At 41.2% G+C, this 20,658-nt stretch overlaps 2 protein-coding genes across 7 annotated transcripts in view; one reads left to right on the top strand and one right to left on the bottom strand.

Annotated features, from left to right (window-relative positions):
- Nucleotides 1–20,658, bottom strand: part of LOC109430552 (protein windpipe) — an 88,801-nt gene that overhangs the window by 45,550 nt on the left and 22,593 nt on the right. The window lies entirely within an intron of this gene.
- LOC134286780 (putative cyclin-dependent serine/threonine-protein kinase DDB_G0272797/DDB_G0274007) overlaps nt 2,139–20,658 on the top strand; it is a 37,341-nt gene continuing 18,821 nt past the window's right edge. Inside the window, exon 1 of the mRNA XM_062848452.1 lies at nt 2,139–2,624. Within this exon, the coding sequence (XP_062704436.1) occupies nt 2,139–2,624 (486 nt within the window). The remainder of the gene's footprint in view (nt 2,625–20,658) is intronic.

Raw genomic sequence — 20,658 nt, 5'->3', positions numbered from 1 at the left:
GTTAGTGTTGCCTTTGGCCTCGCATGACTGCCTTTAGGCTCGCCGTTTGAAAAGTAGTCGAATAATTATTTCAGCCTTATGTTATTTCAGCCTTTTGACATTTTCAGCCTTTTGTGATTCAGCCTTTCGTAATTCAGCCTTTTGTTATTTCAGCCTTTCGTGTTTCAGCCTTTTGTACGTAACCCACGACGACGGATGCTAACGGGTGGTAAAATGCGGCACTAAAGTTGAGCTAATTAAATCATTTTGATTGCTCCTAATAGCATTCCCTGCTTGGCCGTTGGCCGTTTGCGAACCGATTGGGTCCCACCACGATGGAAAAGCGAAGCGCAGCGACCTTAATGGTAAATTATGTGGAATCCCGACTGGTGGTAGGACTCCGAGACGGCAACAAATTTGCAACTTTATTTGTAAGCTCTAAAATAGGCTGTGGTGGTGGTAGAAGGTGAATGAAGTAGGAAATGGCTTGGTTATCCCTCTGGAGGTGGAGGTGGTACCGGTTTACAACGCGTGCTGCATATCGAATCGATAAGTCATACTGTCTGTTGTTGGTTGCAACTTGCAACGCGCCGGTCAGCCCACGCGCAGGTGCTTTGAACTTGAAGGTGGAACACGTGAAACTGAGATAAGTGTCTCGAAGTACATATCTTGCCGGAAGGTTTTTCTGCGCTTGCATGATCCACTTTGTATAGGAGGCAGAAAGATTGATTTATTTTCGTGAGGGAAGGGAAATGACCGCAATTGAGCAGGGATACAGATTGTACTATTAAAGTCGTAAATTAAGATTAGTTGTTAGAGTAGATAAAAAAACTGTAAGTGTCGTAAATTTCAATCAGGTTGGTTCCGTTAGCTCAAAATATCAACAGACAAAAATATCAATAAGTTCATGAAGGAAAGGGAATGTAGATAAAAATCGTTCTTGATTCGAAGACTTAGAAAGCCATACCTATTTTCATCAAGTTTCCAGCCGTAAAACCCTATACTATGTTCATGAAATTCTTATAAAGCTTCTTCATATTTTTGACGAAAAACTGCAAGAATAAACCATACTATGAAATAAAACACAACACATCGTCCACACAGCGAAAATCAGGAGACTACGGTAGGCGGGTCACGTCATCAGGATGTCGGATCGCAACCCGATTGAAATGGTTCTCGAGATTCATCCGACCGGTACAAGAAGACGCGGTGAACAGCGAGCTAGATGGGTTGATCAAGTGGAGGACGATTTTCGGACCCTTCGCAGAGTGCGGAACTGGAGATGCACAGCCACAGAATGGAGACGACTTCTACGTACAGCAGAGCACCTTCAGGCCTAGGACAGTTACAGTTATACGAAACACAAGACCAAAAACGACCAAATTAGTGTAAGTTACCGTGACAAAATTATGTAACAGACCAATTAGTACATGTCTTAAATTCTAGTTCCCCCTGAAGAAGACACTAACCCCATGTCGAAACGTTGGGCAAGTAATAAACATCGTTTGCTAATTTCGAGACTTCGTAGCCGTTTTTAATGATAGTTGAAACGATGCAGTCGAACCTCCACTAGAATACTTGTTCGGTTCATGATCCTGTGCTGGCAGCAATTAACTTCGCATTGGGAACGATTAACAATATGTACAGGGGATACTCAAAATAACTAGGATAGGTACTATTTTCACTTTTCAAAAAATGTTCAACTCGCTGTAACTTTTCGAAGAGGGCATCAAATATTCTAAAATTTTTACTGTAAGTTCATCAACAAGTTGTGTATCAGTGGTCAAAATTTGAAAAAGATCGAGCCATTCTACATGAAGTGATAAAGGTTCTAGAAAAAGGTATAATTATCCGATAGCCAACTTTGAGATGTTATATCTCCGGATTCAATGAACCGAATGCATTGAAATTTTGATCATTTATGACTTATATAATGAACTTTGAAAAACAGTTTACTTAATTTGAAATCTCGAATTTTGAAACGATGATGAAGTTTTTGATAAATTGGTGGTATATTAGAAAAAAAAATCAATCGTAATAATTTTCTTTCGTGTAAAGAATTTTAAGTTTAGTCAGTTTAGTCTTTTATTGCTCACTCCTCGAGCTAACAACATCAGCACGAATAAATTATGGAACCCGTCCAGGAGAAATTGCGGAACATGAGCTTGGGGCCTGTATTAAATATTCAAAGAATAGCCAATCAGTGGTATAACGGCGGTGCCCAATGGCACCCGAATGCCATCTATTATGAGCAATACCAGCAGCAACAACAACAACAACAGCAACAACATCACCATCAACAACCACAACAGCAACATGTTCAGCAAGGTACATTGAATCAGCAAGAACAACAACAACCGCAGCATGGTCAACAACAACATCATCAACAACCACAGCATGATCAACAACAACAGCAACAACCACAGTGGCAGCATATTCAGCAAGGTATCATGCAGCAGCAACAACATCAGCGTCAACAACCACAGCAGCAACAATCACAGTGGCAACATATCGCCACTGTCCATCATGGCCAACAACACCAGCAACAATCACAGTGGCATCATGCACAGCAAGGTAATCAGTGGCAAGACGGCTCAGAACGCAAGCCGCCACGTAAGCTAAAACAACATCGGTGTAAGAAAAAGGTTGTAAAACAACACCATGGTGAGCATGATGATTTGGGCATTCAAATCGAAAAACTACGTTTTTCAGTCAACAGAACCATAAACCAGTTCCAAAGAGTGCGCCATACTCTAAACAACTCAGTTTTGAAGGGCGGCGCAACACTGAAATATCAAAGAGAAATTTCTGGCTTAATCGACGAAATGAGCAACAATATGTATAAAATTTAAAACACTATCTAAAAAAAAGACACTACACCGTCTTCAACCAACTGTACAACTGAACTATCACAAACATGAGACAACGGACAACACACTATCTATAAGAATAAACAGTTGATCTATAAGAATAAACATTATATGTATAAGTCATAGCTGATCAAAATTTCATTGCATTCGGTTCATTGAATCCGGAGATATAACATCTCAAAATTGGCTATCGGATAATTATACCTTTTTCTAGAACCTTTATAACTTCGTGTAGAATGGCTCGATCTTTTTCAAATTTTGACCACTGATACACAACTAGGGGGCTGTCCATAAACCACGTGGTCATGAGGGGGGGGGGAGGGGGGTTCGGCCAATGAGCATTTTGTATGGACGAATAAAAAATTTTGTATGGACTAATGACCACGCGGGGGGGTTTGAGAAGTCCCAAAAAAATGACCACGTGGTTTATGGACAGCCCCAGTTGATGAACTTACAGTAAAAATTTTAGAATATTTGATGCCCTTTTCGAAAAGTTACAACGAGTTGAACATTTTTTGAAAAGGGAAAATTTTGCCTATCCCAGTTATTTTGAGTATCCCCTGTATGTCCGCAGACCACTTCGTCATCTTCTGGGATAACCTTAGCTCTATTGAGGCTTTCCGGCCGATGAGAGATGTAAAGCATTCATCTTACTTTCTGATGGAGATGCACGGGCCAGAAGACCATACAAGATTACATTTGTATAGGTCTCCTCAAATTACGCAATTTATGGCAATGAGAAGGCGGACTCTCTCGCAAAAAGGAAGGTGCGCAGAAAGGCGAGGTGATGTTGTTCTTTTAAATGGTCAGTTTCCTTCAAATTTACAAAATCATTGGTGAAATGGCGAACTGGGACGTTGGTTATATTCCATTATTCCTAATGTTTCTTTGCGATCGTAACATTAAGGTAGAAACGTAAGTCAAGATTTTTTTACGCATGATGTCAAGACTTATATTTATTCCTTGCTAGAATTACATTTGCATAGAATACACCTTGCGCCAAGCAATGTTTGTACAAAATACGGTTTTAGTTATGATTACATCAACTATGCCGTTTGGCAGCTCCCGAATAATGACATCTCCGGAGCGGTATTATTGGATATCCTTGATTACCGAGGTAGACAACTTTTTGTTCCAGTAGTTAGGGATTTATTGAGAAACTGCAAACTGCAATACTTTAATGACACTTTTCTCCAGTTTTTTCTCTATTTTGTCTTCTTCGTGTTAACAACCTGCTTCAGGCCATCCGAAAGCCTAAGACCTACAACAAGTCAGTACCAAAACCAAATGGACGCCGAATACGCTAGCAGGATGCAAAGTTCCCCGGATAAGGTGCAGTAAAATCCTTTATCCATTCCTGCAATGTAACCTCGTTATCTCGAGTTGTCACGAGTATACAATTAAGCATCGGTTGGAAAGGAAAATGTCCTTCTCTGCTTAATTTTGCTCTTCTAAAACCGAATATCGCGTTTTAAATCTTACAACTAGTGAATTTACTACTTTAAATGCAAAATTAAATTTTGAAATTTCCCCTTTAACGCCTAAAGGTAGGCAATTTCATTTGAAATAAGTGATTTCTGTCACAATAAATGACTATTTCATCAAAAAATGATTTTTTTATAACTATTTCATGTTCTGATTAGCTACATAACTTCCCAACCAAGGCTCCACAAAAATGTTAAAACAGAGAATTTACGGGAAGTCCTATCACCAATCGATTGTTTAGTAGCAATGATTTCAGCTAAGAGAGACATACATTGCAAATTCCTTAAAAAATAAGGCAAAACTAACTTTTTTCTAAAAAAATAAAAGTCTACACTCTCTAGACAGCTACGATCCAGATGACGTAAAAAGTTCAGGATTATTACGACGCTTAAGAGTTCCAAGTATGGAATTACAATGTAGTACCCTAATGATCAATTTCACCCCGCTGATCAATTTGACCCCGGTTTACGGTACTATGGTTACCACCCAGCACTATTCGCTATGATCATTGACGTAAAACAATACACTATTCCATTTAAAAAAAATGTCAGTTTTTCCGGGATGTACCTATTACCTTTCTTTTAAATGTTGTATTAAGCTTCTCGAGAATTTTTAGCATTTCGACAAGTTTCTTTTCGACCTCTAGGTTGTGCGTCAGGGTATAATGTGTGTTGGGCACTTTGTGACGATTAACTCAAATACACACACCAGCGCACAATTTGCGCGCCGATTGCCTATGCGCCAAGTTTTAAACTAGCCATATCACTATTAATCAGTTGTTTAATGAAGTAAAAGCGTTGTTACCGTCAGTAATATCTTTGTTGTACAATATTTCTAGACATAAGGAAGTTCAATGTTTTAGACAAAAAATGGTTTCGAACCCTAAGAGAGATAGAGCTCCTGGCGCGAACCATTTTGACACTTGTTTATTTACATTTTGTATGGCGCACAACGCGGCGCACAAGTTGTTGGCCAGTATGTGAATTTCAGAAAAGATTCGCAATACACCGTGAACATTAGATATATTAACATTATCTTCTATCTTGCAAAAAAACAAAAATGATTTTCGGCTCTGCTAAGTGTTATACTCGATTGAGCTTGAAATAAATAGACTAGATGAAAAAGAAACATAGTAACTTTGTAAAATTTAGGAAAGCGCCATATATGTAACCCATTATCTTTCTTTTCCTCGTTGGCTCCATTGCTCTTCATCTTCAGCCAAAGCCGCCACAGCAATAATGACGTCACATCGACGAGTTCACTGAACCACTAACCCATCACGCCAGATGTACCCCGCGGAGTTCATGGTCAAATGTGCTGCCGAGGAATCTCTTCCAACGAAATCGAGACCAGCAACTGTAGGTAGGTAGGTAATGGTAACTCTCAGCTGGATTGGTTGGCTGAGAAAATTTAAATTATGCTTTGTTTTATTACCTACTTCTGGGTTGCTTGCTACCTAGACGAAGACATACTCTTATGCCATTTTCTGCCACGGTCTGTCTGTCTCTCTGTAAGTCTACTGACTGGGTTTGGCGTGAAGAGGAAGATGCCGTGGGATGGAGAACATGAGCTCGATTTTTCGGTTGATTGATCAAAATTATGATTTTTCTGCTTCTTCATTTCTGTGTTTCATCGGCTCGGAACAGATGGGTGTTATTAGATGGAGATAGTGCTAGGTGTTACGAAACTATAGATTGACTGAACGTGCTGAATGGACCATGACTTTTGGTTTTATTAGTTTCGAGACTCCAGAGCACTAATGAGACGACGACAGTCACTTGAACTCTCGTTTCAACTTATCATGCTATTTGTCAAAGCAAAATAAATTTATGTTTACTGGCCATTCATTACTCTCGAAATGTCAACCTCAGCTCCATTGCTCGGAGGGCTCAACAAGAATTCACCACAAAAAACCTTGCAGTGGCTGAGATCTCAACTCGTAACGGAAATATGATAAATGAAATTATCAAAATAAATTATCATAAATTACTTCGTACGATTCGTTTCCATTTTTTCGGTTCGGTTCCGTCTGACACGCTCACAGAGCTCGCTATTATAGTAATCAACGAATCGCTTTCTTACAATTGTCATAAGTTAGTGCGGATCGTGTTGAAGAAATTCGACAAAAAAGAATGCAGTTCCGTCCGATTCAAGTGTGGCAGTTGAAGGTTCCAACGCAGTGGTTTTCTCGATTTTCAGCAGCTCTCGAGCTCCGACTGCGACATTGGAAGCAGTCAACGTGGTGTGAAGAGCATCACGCATATTCATTCTGTAATTACATACCTATATTTATGAGTATATGACGTGGTGACGAAGATCACGGAAGAGATGCAGTACGATTGTGGTTATTTTGACACGCTGTTGCCTGCGAAGTGATTGGTACGGTATCTGAGCTTTTTGTTGTTTTGATTGTTAATGATGATTTTGCTGGAAATTCAGCGGAACAATCCACACCCCTTCGGTATGGTCTTGAGCATGAATGGAGTAAATTGTTGGAAAAATGCCACAATTAAATTAACTGTGGTAATTTCCGCAACGAACAAAATCTTCCAAGCCGCCTTCGACGTTCACCTCCAAAGAACTTGTTCAGCTCCACATTTTGCAATTTCCTCCAATCAATAGCTTAACTCTTACTTTCAAACATGCCGCTCTCATACTTAACTTGTTGCACTTGCCCGGTAACCAACTGACACACACCGCTAGCTGTCAGTCAGTCAGTCGGTCTACTCGCACGTTAGTTCCCCTACTTCTTCGACTGACCATGGCGGTTCTAGTTCTAGTCTGAACCTCTAAGTCCATATAGTTCTACCGATGTGATGTATTCCACCAGCAGAAGCAGAAAAAGTGCACTTGGCATAATTGCCGTACCTGGTCAATCATGCGCCGCGTGCCCCTCGTCGGATATACTTTCTGTTGAAAGCACACGAGGTCACCAGTCAACAGTAAGTGTGGTTACAAGAAAAGCTGCACACACGTTGCTAGAGTTTTGCTCGTGTTATAATTGCAGCAGTTCCGCACCTATCAACCCATAGAGTAAAATGGGGCGAAAGTACATGCTTTATTAATAACATCCATAAAAATAGATACATATAGTGATTCCTTCAGGGTGGAAGCTGGTGTAAAATCACGTAAAATATTATTTCCTGGGAGCCCATTAAAAAACACCACCCCCAGCGAAGATTGGCGCTTGAGCCTAGTATTTAGCACTGAAGCTGGAGGAAAAGACAATGCAGAACCCGTAGCTTTCGAGAAGGTAAGCCCAGCTCCCTGGGTTAGTGGGCTGGTGTCAGGCCCTGCAAGACAGCTGTAAAAAGACTAGCCCAGAAAAATCAACAAGAGAAGAATTCGAACCTATACCAATAGCGACGACCAGAGCGATGAAAAGAGACTTGCGATTGGAAGCTCGGTACGTGGATCTGAAGATCTCTAAACTTCATCGGGAGCATCCACATACTCACCGATCTATTAAAGGACCGCGGGTTCGGCATCGTAACGCTGCAGGAGGTGTGTTGGACAGGATCTTTGGTGCGAACGTTTAGAGGTAATCTTACCATCTACCAGAGTTGCGGCAACACACATCATAGTCTATAACACAACACACATCCAAGTCTATAACACAATTGGAAGATGCGTCCAAATCCATCAAAAACAAAATCCTTAACGTCTACCAAGAGAGCTGTCCAACTAAATCAACTAGTTCGAGTAGAGACGTTCCATGGTGGAATAAAACTCTTGAGAAGCTTAGGAAAACTGCGCGTAGGGAATTCAACCATGCCAAGCGAACCGGCGATTGGAGCCTACACAGAAAGGCCCTGACGAACTACAATAAAGAAATAAGGTCAGACAAACGGAAACCGTGAATTCTATTGTGTGAAAGCATAGAGAATACACCCGTAGTGGCCAGACTCCAAAAAACTCTTTCAAAAGACCACTCCAATGGTGTGGGTAGCCTCCGCTCACTGTAGAGCCTAGCGATACACTGAGCGGATTGTTAAAAATCCACTTCCTTGATTCAATCCCTGAGTCGGCGACAAGGGCACTGGACCAAGGCACTGGAACTGCTGTCTCAGATCCATAAGAGATCCAATCATGGGTTTCTGGATCTAAAAAAGACGCAATAAAGGTTGCAAAGGAAGCTGTCACTCGGGCCAGGGTTGAGAGGGTTGTGAGATCTTTGGAGCCATTTAAGTCTCCTGGCATGGATGAAAAATTCCCAGCGTTGATCCAAAAGGTGGAGAAAACACTGGTTACACTATTGGTAGAGATTTTTAGGGCGAGTTTGATTTTGGGGCATATACCTAACGGTTGGCGTCAAATCCGGGATGTCTTAATTCCGAAGGCAGGAAAGAGAGATAAAACCAACCCCAAAGCATTCAGGCCGATAAGTTTATCTTCTATAATGCTCAAAATTATGGAAAAGGTACTATGCGAGTACATAAGTCACAAATTTATGAAAGCAATGCCTTTGTCAAAAAACCAATTCGCTTATCAAAGTGGAAAATCTACGATCTCGGCACTACATACGGTAGTTCAAAAGATCGAAAAAACACTCAATGCAAAAGAAATTGCTCTTGTAGCATTTCTTGATGTTGAGGGCGCATTCGATAACGCTTCTTATTCGTCTATAGGGTCAGCAATGCTGAAGAGAAAATTTGACCCATGCATTGTTACCTGGGTACATGCTATGCTAGCTAATCGAAAAATCTCCTCTGAGCTTAGCGGTTTATACATTACTGTTAAAGCAACAAGGGGGTGTCCGCAAGGCGGAGTGATTTCTCCTTTGTTGTGGTCACTGGTACACAGCAAAAAATTCTTGTAATATCCCATCATTTTCGATGCACATCAGTCGCGTCGTAAAATTGATGTACAAATTACATCCATTCTACGCAGCAAATCAGCCGCCGCAGCTTGAAAGTGGGTCTAGCAATCGCTAGAACCGGAACGATTGATGAATCATATATAAGTAAAATATTGGCATGGATTCGTACACTGATCCGTTGATTGTGAGGTGTATCCCTTACCTCGCGGCTATTTCACCGAGTTGGGAGGTAGATGATAAATATAATACTGCTTCTGAGTGTTTGCAGGAATGGGTTTGTTGACACTTTCCGGTGCCAACCAGGGTGTACATAGTGTGATAAATGTTGGAAAACGATGTAACCGAATGAAATTACGTTCAAAAATGGACACATCACCAGAAATTACGCGCCTAGATATTACAAAATTATTTGCTGTGTAGTGGATGAGCTTCTAGACAGCTCAGAGAGAAGAGGCTTCGAATTGGTTGGATATGCTGATGACGTTGTCATTATTGTACGAGGCAAATTCGAAAAAGTTATCGTGGAAAAAATGCAATCTGCCCTAAATCATATTTCAAATCATCAACCTTGTATGGAAAATCGAAAAAATTTCCACTCTACTGTATTTTTTTTCCTTCGCGTTTTCGAACTCACACAGCAAATAATTTTGTAATATCTAGGCGCGTAATTTCTGGTGATGTATCCATTTTTGAACGTAATTTCATTCGGTTACATCGTTGTCCAACATTTATCACACTCACTATGTACACCCTGGTTGGCACCGGAAAGTGTCAACAAACCCATTCCTGCAAACACTCAGAAGCAGTATTATATTTATCATCTACCTCCCAACTCGGTGAAATAGCCGCGAGGTAAGGGATACACCTCACAATCAACGGATCAGTGTACGAATCCATGCCAATATTTTACTTATATATGATTCTTCAATCGTTCCGGTTCTAGCGATTGCTAGACCCACTTTCAAGCTGCGGCGGCTGATTTGCTGCGTAGAATGGATGTAATTTGTACATCAATTTTACGACGCGACTGAAGTGCATCGAAAATGATGGGATATTACAAGATTTTTTTTGCTGTGCAGGGCATGATTCTAACACCAAAAATTATCATCAGCTTACCGAGTTCAAAAATGCTGTAAACTAGTGTAATGTACACACTTAATTTTGATTACCGAGTTCGGTAATTTTTTGACGAGATTAAAACTGCTGAGCACCGAACTCGTTCAGCAAAAATGCATTGTTTACCTTTTCCATACGATTTTGACAGTTGTTTTACTGAGCCTCAGTAAAATCGATTAGCGAAACTACCGAGATCGTACTGCTGTTATAATCTCGTCAAAAAAGTACCGAACAGGCAATTCAGAAATAAGTGTGTATAGTACTGCCGCGGTACGATCTAGAGCGGCTGAAGCAACCGGATGTCACCATCCATCGCATACGCGCAGAATCATGAGGCAGCGTTGCCGGACGAGGTTGTGCTCGATGTGGCCCCTCTGGAGGACTGCTGGAGTACAGTCAACGCAGCCGAGAACTCTATCGGGTACATAGAACGGAGTTGGTGAAACGATTGGTTCGATGAGAAGTACAGAGTGGTTTTGGAGAAGGGCATAACGTTGGACCCGACAGAATGTGGAGCGATACAGACAGAAGCAGAAGCAGCATACTCGTCTCTTCCCGGAGAAAAAGCGCCGCCTGGAAGAAAGGCAACAAGGTAATGTGTGAGAACATTCGAGCGATCACCATTTTGAATGCCGCCTACAAAGTGCTATCCCAGATCATCTTCCGTCGTCTTTCACCTAAAGTAAATGAGTTCGTGGGAAGTTAGGTTTCATCGACGGCCGGTCGACAACGGACCAGATCTTCACCGTACGGCAAATCCTCCAGAAATGTCGTGAATACCAGGTCCCAACGCACCACCTGTTCATCGACTTCAAGTCGGAATAGGACAGTATCGACCGCACAGAGCTATGGAAAATCATGGACGAAAACAGCTTTCACGGGAAGCTTACCAGACTGATAAGAGCAACGATGGACGGTGTGCATAACAGCGTAAGGATTTCGGGTGAACTATTCAGTTCATTCGAATCCAGACGACAAGGTGATGGATTTAAAATCGCCCGGGAAGGTGTTATGCGACGAGCCGGGATCACCAGCCAGGGTAAGATCTCCACAAAATCCGGCCAATTTGTCTGTTTTGCGGATAATGTGAATATTATTGCTAGAACATTTGGAACGGCAGAACTGTACATCCGCCTGAAACGTGAAGCAGCGAAGGTCGGACTGGTGGTGAATGCGGCCAAGACAAAGTACATTCTGGTAGGTGGGACTGAGCGAGACAGGACAAGCCTTGGCAGAGATGTTACGACAGACAGGGATATTTTCGAGGTGGTAGAAGAATTTGTCCACCTCGGTTCCTCGCTAATGGCTGGCAATAACGTGAGCCGTGAAATACGAAGGCGCATCATCAGTGGAAGTCGTGCCTACTACGGGCTCCAGAAGAAACCGTGGTCAAAAAAGATTCACCCCCGCACCAAATGTATCATGTACAAGACGCTAATAAGACCGGTGGTTCTCTACGGACACGAGACATGGACGATGCTCGAGAAGGACCTGCAAGAGCTCGGAGTTTTCGAGAGACGCGTACTAAGGACGATCTTCGGCGGCGTGCAGGAGAACGGTGTGTGGCGGAGAAGGATGAACCACGAGCCCGCTTCACTCTACGGTGAACCCAACATCCTGAATGTGGCTAAAGCTGGATGGATACGGTGGGCATGGTATGTTGCAAGAATGCCGAACAACTACCCTGCAAAGTTGGTGTTTGCTAACCATCCGGTTGGTACAAGAAGGCGTGGAGCGCAGAGAGCACGATGGGCGGACCAGGTGGAGCGTGATCTGGTGAGCATTGGGCGTGCCCGACGTTGGAGAGCTGCAGCTGCAAATCGAGTATTATGGCGGCAAATTGTTGATTCAGTGTTTTCATGAATTTGATGTTGAACTAAATAAATGAATGAAATGAATGAATCTTGAAATAACGCTTGGTCTTACTGTGGCCATCATTTTGCCCCACCTCACTCTATCCACACAGCCAGCATCGTACGATCAGGCCATTTCCTACCGCTTCTGTATCCCCCATGCATCGCAGTCACCTTGAAGGTTGCATCGCTATGGTCCGATTGCCATGATCGTCGAAGCACACCACTTACTAATGCAATGGGTAGGTGCTGCTGTTGTACGCCACCCGGTCTGCCACAGCAATCATAAAGTTTGTCTCATGCAATACCGGGTGTTATTAGTGCCAAACATAATCAGGCTCAATGCTGCTGCGCCTCCAGTGGGGATCTTTTTCATCAGCATCAGGTTTTGCGAAATCTATCATAATCGTTCGTTCTGTTCAATGGTAATGCATGACTCAGAAGAGTAATAAACATTCTAGAAATTCTTAATAAATTATCATACCCTTGTCAACGCGGGCTTTTTTACAAACATGAGTGACAAATTGGAACAGGCTGGTTTTCCATCCGAGCTATGTCGCTGAACGAGGAAAGGTTAATTGATTCAATAAAGAATTATGAAGGGTCTCAAAAAACCGCAGGGTGCATGCATGCATACTAGAGTGGGTCATCGTTTATATGGAAAAATGAAAAATTCAATGGTATCCCATCAGATCAAAGCTTTTTTCATCCCATTTCAGGACCCAAATAAGTGTGCAAAATTTGGACACGATCGGTTATGTCTACGGTTTGCGCATCGCGTTTGAAGTTTGTATGGGGTTTTACATGGGAAAACCCACTTTTTTGCATTTCTCTCATAACAAGCTCGAATTTTTCTAAAACCATGTAACCGATAACGTGAAAACATAGCCTAGGGTGTCCTAAAAACTTCATCGAAGACCGCGAAGTGATCTGATGCTTATGAAAAAAGTTATAGCGTTGGCATTGCTTGACGAAACAGCATGATTTTGTTGCTATTGTTATTCCTTTACATGTTAAAACATAAACACATGCATGCGGTTTGTTGGTTATAACTATTTTCACAAGCATCGCATCGCTTTGCGGTCTTCAACAAAGCTCTTCAGAACATCCTAGGCTATCATTTTACAGTATCGGTTAAAAAGTTTCAGACAAACTTTCTCAACTTATGGCTAAAATGCAAAAAAAAGTTTGTTATCCCATACAAAATCCCATACAAATTTCAATTGCAATGCGCAAAGTGTAGACGCAACCGATCGTGCTCAAATTTTGCACAGATACTCAGGACCTGAAACGGAACCAAAAAAGCTTTGATCTGAGAAAACGGTTCCGATGACCCACTCTAATGCATACCCATGTAATATGAGCAGTTGGGAAAGTTTGTCTCACTGAAGGTGACCTGCAAACAACAGCCATGTCTGAATTCTGAGACGTTTAACCTTAAAAACAAAGGTAAAATTGTACTCATTATACAGTATTGCTACTTATTCACGTGATTAGCGCCAAACACAAGAAATCAATTACCAACTTCAGGAGCGCTTTAAGAATACTTGGTTAACGACACCGACTGACCAGTCCAGTCAAGATTCAATGGATAGGTAGCTGGGGTAGCGCCACGCGAAAGAAAAGAAATGATGGAAGCGATGGATAACTAATGAGTTATGCATCTCGCCTTCCCGATCGCTGATCGGCGTACGAGGAAGCCGCGGTAATTATTAGTATGCTTACTCACACGCTGATCGGCCAATCAGGAGGGCCGTGTCGTGCATATTTACCTCATTATGCAAATTGTTTAATTATGTTGCAGAAAAGACACGCGTGTTAATGGTTAGGCGAGGAGTTGTTTCGCGTTTTTTTTTTGTTGACTTTTTGTGCAGATTGCTGTTTTTGATCGATGTTGAAGATGTTTATGAAAATTATTGGCGTGAAAATTGTTTTTGGGAATCAATCATGGATATTGCAAGAAATATACCACACTTTATCATTACTTTCCAAGAATACAATCAAAGCCGTTAAGCCGTAGAGTAGAGTACACGTAGAAATAGAAGTAGAAGCAGAAGTAGAAGTAGAAGTAGAAGTAGAAGTAGAAGTAGAAGTAGAAGTAGAAGTAGAAGTAGAAGTAGAAGTAGAAGTAGAAGTAGAAGTAGAAGTAGAAGTAGAAGTAGAAGAAGAAGTAGAAGTAGAAGTAGAAGTAGAAGTAGAAGTAGAAGTAGAAGTAGAAGTAGAAGTAGAAGTAGAAGTAGAAGTAGAAGTAGAAGTAGAAGTAGAAGTAGAAGTAGAAGTAGAAGTAGAAGTAGAAGTAGAAGTAGAAGTAGAAGTAGAAGTAGAAGTAGAAATAGAAGTAGAAGTAGAAGTAGAAGTAGAAGTAGAAGTAGAAGTAGAAGTAGAAGTTGAAGTAAAAGTAAAAGTAAAAGTAAAAGTAGAAGTAGAAGAAGAAGTAGAAGTAGAAGTAGAAGTAGAAGTTGAAGTAAAAGTAGAAGTAGAAGTAGAAGAAGTAGAAGTAGAAGTAGCAGCAAATGTAAAGTAGAGTAGAATAGAGTAAAGTAGAGTAGCGTAGAGTAGAGCATTTTTGTTCTTATCAAATTGCATTTGATTTCAATGGTGCAAATGTGTTTGTTGACTGGCGGAACCATTTCCGGTAACATAGTTCAACAGCAGGAACAAAATATGAATGCTTGAATAATACCATTCAGCAGTTGTGAATAAAAATACATCATTTCATGATTGCCTAACGTCAAACGGACGCAATAACTTCCAAGAACATATCGATTTTGTTACTTGAACCGCTTATCTCATCATAAACCTTCATGACACAGGGTAGTTACCTACCTCGCACATGACATAGATTTGATGGACATACGCGTCCGGAAATGTCATTCGAGACAAAGTTTGTTGTAATTCCGCGAACTATTTCTACAGTCAGTCATGTGCTGGCACTCTTGTGTTCAATGTGTTTGAATTACACACTTACGGCAGCGTTTGTCTGTGTGATAATTTTAAGCATTTTTTGTTATCTTCGTCTACAGTAACACGGGACCCGATAAGATACCGAGGGGTGATTTGGTTGAAGTGGAATACTACCGTAACCAGCGAGGAATCAAATGACTTGACATTGAAAGTGGACCTTTTTGCTCACGTCACTGCTTAGCCATGCGCGCGCGATTTAATGAATTACCGGTGTAAAATTAAATTTTTATGTACAATTGAACAGTAGTAGATATTGTTCGAGTATTGTCTCGAGGTGATGGGTAAGCTACCCACCGTTTTTCTCACTCACCTGCTTCGGAGGGTGAGAAATGAAATATGATCTTGGGTGAGAAGGGGAGCTGGTGGAAATCCAAGTACATACAATTTAGTACTACACTGGTTGCTACTTAGTTGGGATTGATGCGGACAATGAATTCCGACACGCTTACATCCGCTCCGCTCATCGGATGGCAGTCAGACACCATGACAGCTAATTACGGATATTAGCACCGTAGATGATTGGAAATTGTATCTACTAGAAGGAGTATCAGATTACAAAAATAAGAGCATTCAGTTAAAAAACATACCGACGATGTAGTTTCAACACTCAACTAATTACATTAAACATCCGAAGTTTTTAACTACAAAGCTACATTGTTGAGGAAGATTTGATATCAATATGTAAATACATTGTATAATGTCTCACGAATCCTTTTCAGAGAACAAACTTTTTTTCTGACTAGGAAGACGAGTGTTGGAAGCTTGGAGACATTATATCTAAAATTACGGAAAAATACTGTTATTTTTTTACTGTGTTTTCAAAGTCTTATTTAAAAATCTGCGAATTAGCTTTCAAAGTTTTCTGATATAAATATGTAATCAGATTACCTAAAAAGCCACCAACCAAATCAAACAACTCTTCTAAAATGAATACTGATAAAACTACCACGAACTCTTCAAACTAATCAAACCATCATGAGAGCCGAAGCCTGCATGCCCTGTTAGCCAAATCCTGCTAATCGAATCAAAAATTTCCACGAGCCAATTATGACGGGATCGATTTATATTTGCCGTTCCAATTCGAACCAGAGTGACACTATTTCCGCTCAACCGCTGCGCTGGTGGCATCGAGTTTCATCCCGATTACGTAGCTACACCTAGGTGAAACCTCGAAAGAGTTCACTGTCGGTTATTTTTGTACCGCCGCTTCGCAACACCACCGAGTGACCAGTACACATACACAAGAGAACAGTGGCATGTGTAGTCAGTTTTTCGATTTCGATGGATGGTGACGACAGTCAGTGCTAAAGTGTTGCGACGGTGTTCATCACTTGCATTTGATCTTCCGTCCCGTCCCCACACAGCACACGATCGCATGCCGGCGTTTTGGTCGACGGTGCGTCCGTAGTCGCAGTTGGACCTGCGGCATGCCCGGTAGGGGCCTGGTTCGGTGTTCGCGGTCGATGTCCGCCACCACCGCACCGTTTTGTGACATTGAACTATCTCCACTCCACACACTTTGTGCGTGCCAAAATCTTAATGTGACGCCGTCGCCGCCGGTTGCTTTCTTTCTTCCGTGCGGGTCTAGTTGATTTGGGTTACTTTGAGCGCGGTACGAACGAGATCTAAATTGGTGTTAGGGGCTATGCGTGTCGGAATTTCAAAAAAGAACAACGGAAAATTAGAAATTCGCGACGACGAGGAAAGATGTGGAATGCCTGAAGTAATTTGATATCTATTTTATTTGTTGTTTAATTGTAAATAAGATGTTGTTGCTTAGGATGAAATCGTTATGGGTAATACTCGATTTTGAAACGAATCATCTTAAAATTTGTGTTTCTTCTTTCTCACAAAAACACCTTTTAACCCTAAAACCACCCCCGTGGCTGCTCCACGGAGCGATGAGGAGGGAGAGGTGTTTAAGGACAAACGTCTTGAAATCCCGCTTCAACAGTGCATCGGAACTTCAGACGCACAAATCTCAAGAAGCAAGCTTCACACAACAGTGCATTTTATTATTTTGCTCTTGCTCATTTGTATTAAGCTTAAAATAAGAAGATCAAGTGCGCTGCTATTGTTTACGAAGAGATTTATGCACTCAAAATCGTGAGTAGGTGCCTAAGTCGGTCATTGCATTGTGGCAGCCATTTTGGGATTCTAATAAGTCTGTCCTTAAGGCTTCCTTGAGCATAAGCCATCGATTCTATTTCAGGGTTTGTTTATGAATCTCTAAGAGCTTCCTTGAGTTATAGGTCGCCGGATCTACAATTGAAAACGGTTCGTTACGTTTTGAATCTTTTCTGAAACCGTCTGAAATATTTATGAAACGCTTCAAAGCGCCGCTGAATTCTCCCTGAAACTCACTTATGAGCAACCAGAAACTGTAGGCCCGCTCAATTTACTTCAAAACCCCATGTAACGCAACTGAGACCCTCCGAAGCCCCCGAAAATGCCTGCGTAGCGCTTCTGAAACCCGCCAAAAATCCTCTGAAGCTTTCAGAAACGCCTTTTAAATCCCCCTAAAACCTCATCGCAGTCCCCACTTATTAACTAAATGGAGGTTTGGGTGTATATTAAAACGTACATAAAAAGAGGGAATTTTGTGCGTTAGGGCTTTAATTAGGAAACTTAGTTCGCGAGAACTGGTCTTGCCCCTGGGAGATTCCCAGAGAACCCAAAAGGGTGTCCCAAGAGGCTACAGGAGCGTATCAGGGAGTTGTTTCATGAGAGTTGAGGTTGAGAAGCCTTGTGAGGGCGTTCCGACCGGTTTCGTAGGAGTTTCCATGATATCACGCGAATTTCAGGGGCGTTTCAATAGTATGTATAACAGGGGTTTCAGGGATGTTTCAAAGAGTTCATGAGCGATTCAAGGGGTATTATGAGCCATTAAAGGCTTTAAAAGGCTTTACAAGGCATTTCAGAGGAACTTCAGAGAGTTTAAAGAACGTTTTAAGGGCGTTCTGGGAGGTTTCAGGGGCGTTTCAAGGGGTTTCCAGGTGCGTTTTAGAAATTTGTGGAGCCTTCTATAGATGTTCTAGGGAGTTTCAGGAGCATTTCCAGTAGATGGCGAGGATATCATGGGCATTTAAATGGGATCGTGGAGGTTTCAGGGACGTTTCAAGGATTTTCAAAGGTTTTTCTAAAAAGCTTTCAGGAGTTTAAGAGCATTCAGAATACAGGAATTTTAAAAGGATAATGGAGATTTCATGAGCGTTTCAATAGTATGAAGCGTGGACCCCCTGTAAGGGAGCGTCCATAAATGATGTAGCTTTTAAGGGGGGAGGGGGGAATCTGAGATTGTGTGACGAGACATGTATTAGGTATGGAAAAACGGTTACGAGGGGGGAGGGGAGTAAAAAATCAGCCAACAAATGCAATGTCATTTATGGACGCTAACTAGCTAAATAACTCCCCTTAAACCCCCTGAGACCCTTGAAATGCCCCTGAGGATTCTAGGTATCCCATGTGACCCCCTGAAACAATCCAAGGACCTCCAGGTACCCCTCTGAAACACTTGGGACCCCCTTAAATGCCTCTGAAACCCCTTAAAAAGCCTCCCTAGAACGCCCCTGAGATCTCTTGAAGCGTCCTGGAAATCCCCTGAAACTCCCTAGAAACCCTCCGGAAACTCCCTGGCATCTTCTGAAACCCCGTCAGATCCTCTGAAACCCCCTTAGACCCTTTGAAACGCTCTTGAGTATGCCAGGTACCCCCTAAGACTTCCACAATCATTTTTGAGAACTCCAGGTACCTTCATGAGCTCTCCTGAAACCCTCGAAAACGCCTCTGAGACCTCCCAAATCTCCCCTGAAGCTCTTCATGAATGTCCTTGAGACCTCCTGAAGCGCCACTAAGACATTATGGAAAACCCCTCGAGACCCTCCGGGGCCCCCTCAAACGCCTCAGAGACACCCTCAAAATCCCCTGAGACCCCTGAAATGCCACTGAGATCCCCTAGAACAGGGGCTTTCAGACACTTTTGTTCGCGGGGCACTTTTTAAAAAAAATCTACGTGGTCCACCTGGTCTTCATTGTCCAAAGAGTGCAATATAAAAATAAAAAAAAAAAAGTTGTCGTTTTTTGAGGCGGGTCTCAGGTGTATGCACTTATTTCTGAAATAGTTTTTCCCACACAAATGTGATTAGGCAGCATCAATTTATAACGTAACGCTAAAATCGACATTTTTTGACACCCCCCTCCTCCCTCCGTAATGCTTTTTTGCATGAAAATCCTCAATTTTTTGTATGGGCCGTAACGCTTGGCAGTACTCCCCCCTCCCCCTAGAGCGTTACGTAATTTGTGTACGACGCCTTATGACATTGACTTGCATTTTGTTTTTATTACATGTCGGAGTTTCGTTCGAGTGACACAGTTGTTCGACACAGAATGTTTTCTTGCTGGGGATATTTTTTTCTGGGAATTTTTGTGTAAGGTTCTGAACAGGCTCAATATGAAACTCTTGGAAGCTTCATTTTTACTTTTGCATATTTCTGACAAGAAATTTGATAGATTTTTTCAAGATTTTCTGGCTGAATCACGAGATCCGAAGAAAACTCATTTGAAGACATCAAAACATTTTAATAACATTTCTGAAAAACTAATTGAAATTACACTAGTTTACAAAATAAAACGAAAGTTAAGAACTTCTGTCAACGACCAACAATTTTGAAGCATAATTTAGCGCTGATTTCGAAACTGTGCTTCAAAAAAATTAAAGTAGAACAGTTTTTGAGTTCTAGGGTAAAAGCTCCCTTAGTGGAGGTAGTACCAATAGTGGTGGTAGTACCAATTTAGCACTATTTCGAACAAAAAGCTTGCAAATGACATTTTTAATAGATGCATCATAACTAATTAATAACATTAATTCAGTTTTGTGTTCAGGATTTGCCGAAAAACCTATTTTAAACAATTATTTTCCTTGAATTTTTTGCTCCTTTGCACCTATAGTGGTGGTAGTGTTCCTATAGTGGTGGGTCCCATAAGAATTCAATGGGTTGCGCCACTATAGGAACCAATATTAAATTTTACCTTCATAATAGGAACCGTGTACCTATAGTTGGTGCAAGTGATTTATTAGCAAGAACTGAAATAAACAATGATTTTTACATTTTTCCTAGCAAATTTATGTGAAAAACTACTGATTTACGTTTTCAGACTTTTTATTTTGTGGTATTATCAATTTTATTCAATTATTTTTCTACAAGGAGCTACTAATAGCACATTTGGTACATTTACCCTAGCTCAATATGGAGTTTAAATTATTTTTAAAATATAGAATTTAATAAAATTTAAATATCTTGTGTTTTGTTCATCAAATTTTAAATCTTTTTTCATAAATTAAAAGCTGAATATAATACCATTCGATCATCTGAATGCAGACTTTGCGTCAGATCGATGAAATTCAAGATATTGGCGAGTTTTGGGGAACGATCTCCCTAAATTTAAGCAAAATTTCCAAAAATATTTGAAGAAATGTATTTTTTTCCAATAAGAAAAAAACAATTTAAAAATCCTTTCTCAACGTTTTTTTGACATATTATATGTAGGCGAGTTACAGTAAAAAATTCAGCTC

The sequence above is a fragment of the Aedes albopictus genome, chromosome 2, assembly GCF_035046485.1.
Source record: "Aedes albopictus strain Foshan chromosome 2, AalbF5, whole genome shotgun sequence".
NCBI classification, from domain to species: Eukaryota; Metazoa; Arthropoda; class Insecta; order Diptera; family Culicidae; genus Aedes; species Aedes albopictus.
Note: the sequence above shows the minus strand (reverse complement) of the source record. Positions and strands in the feature narration are given on the sequence as shown.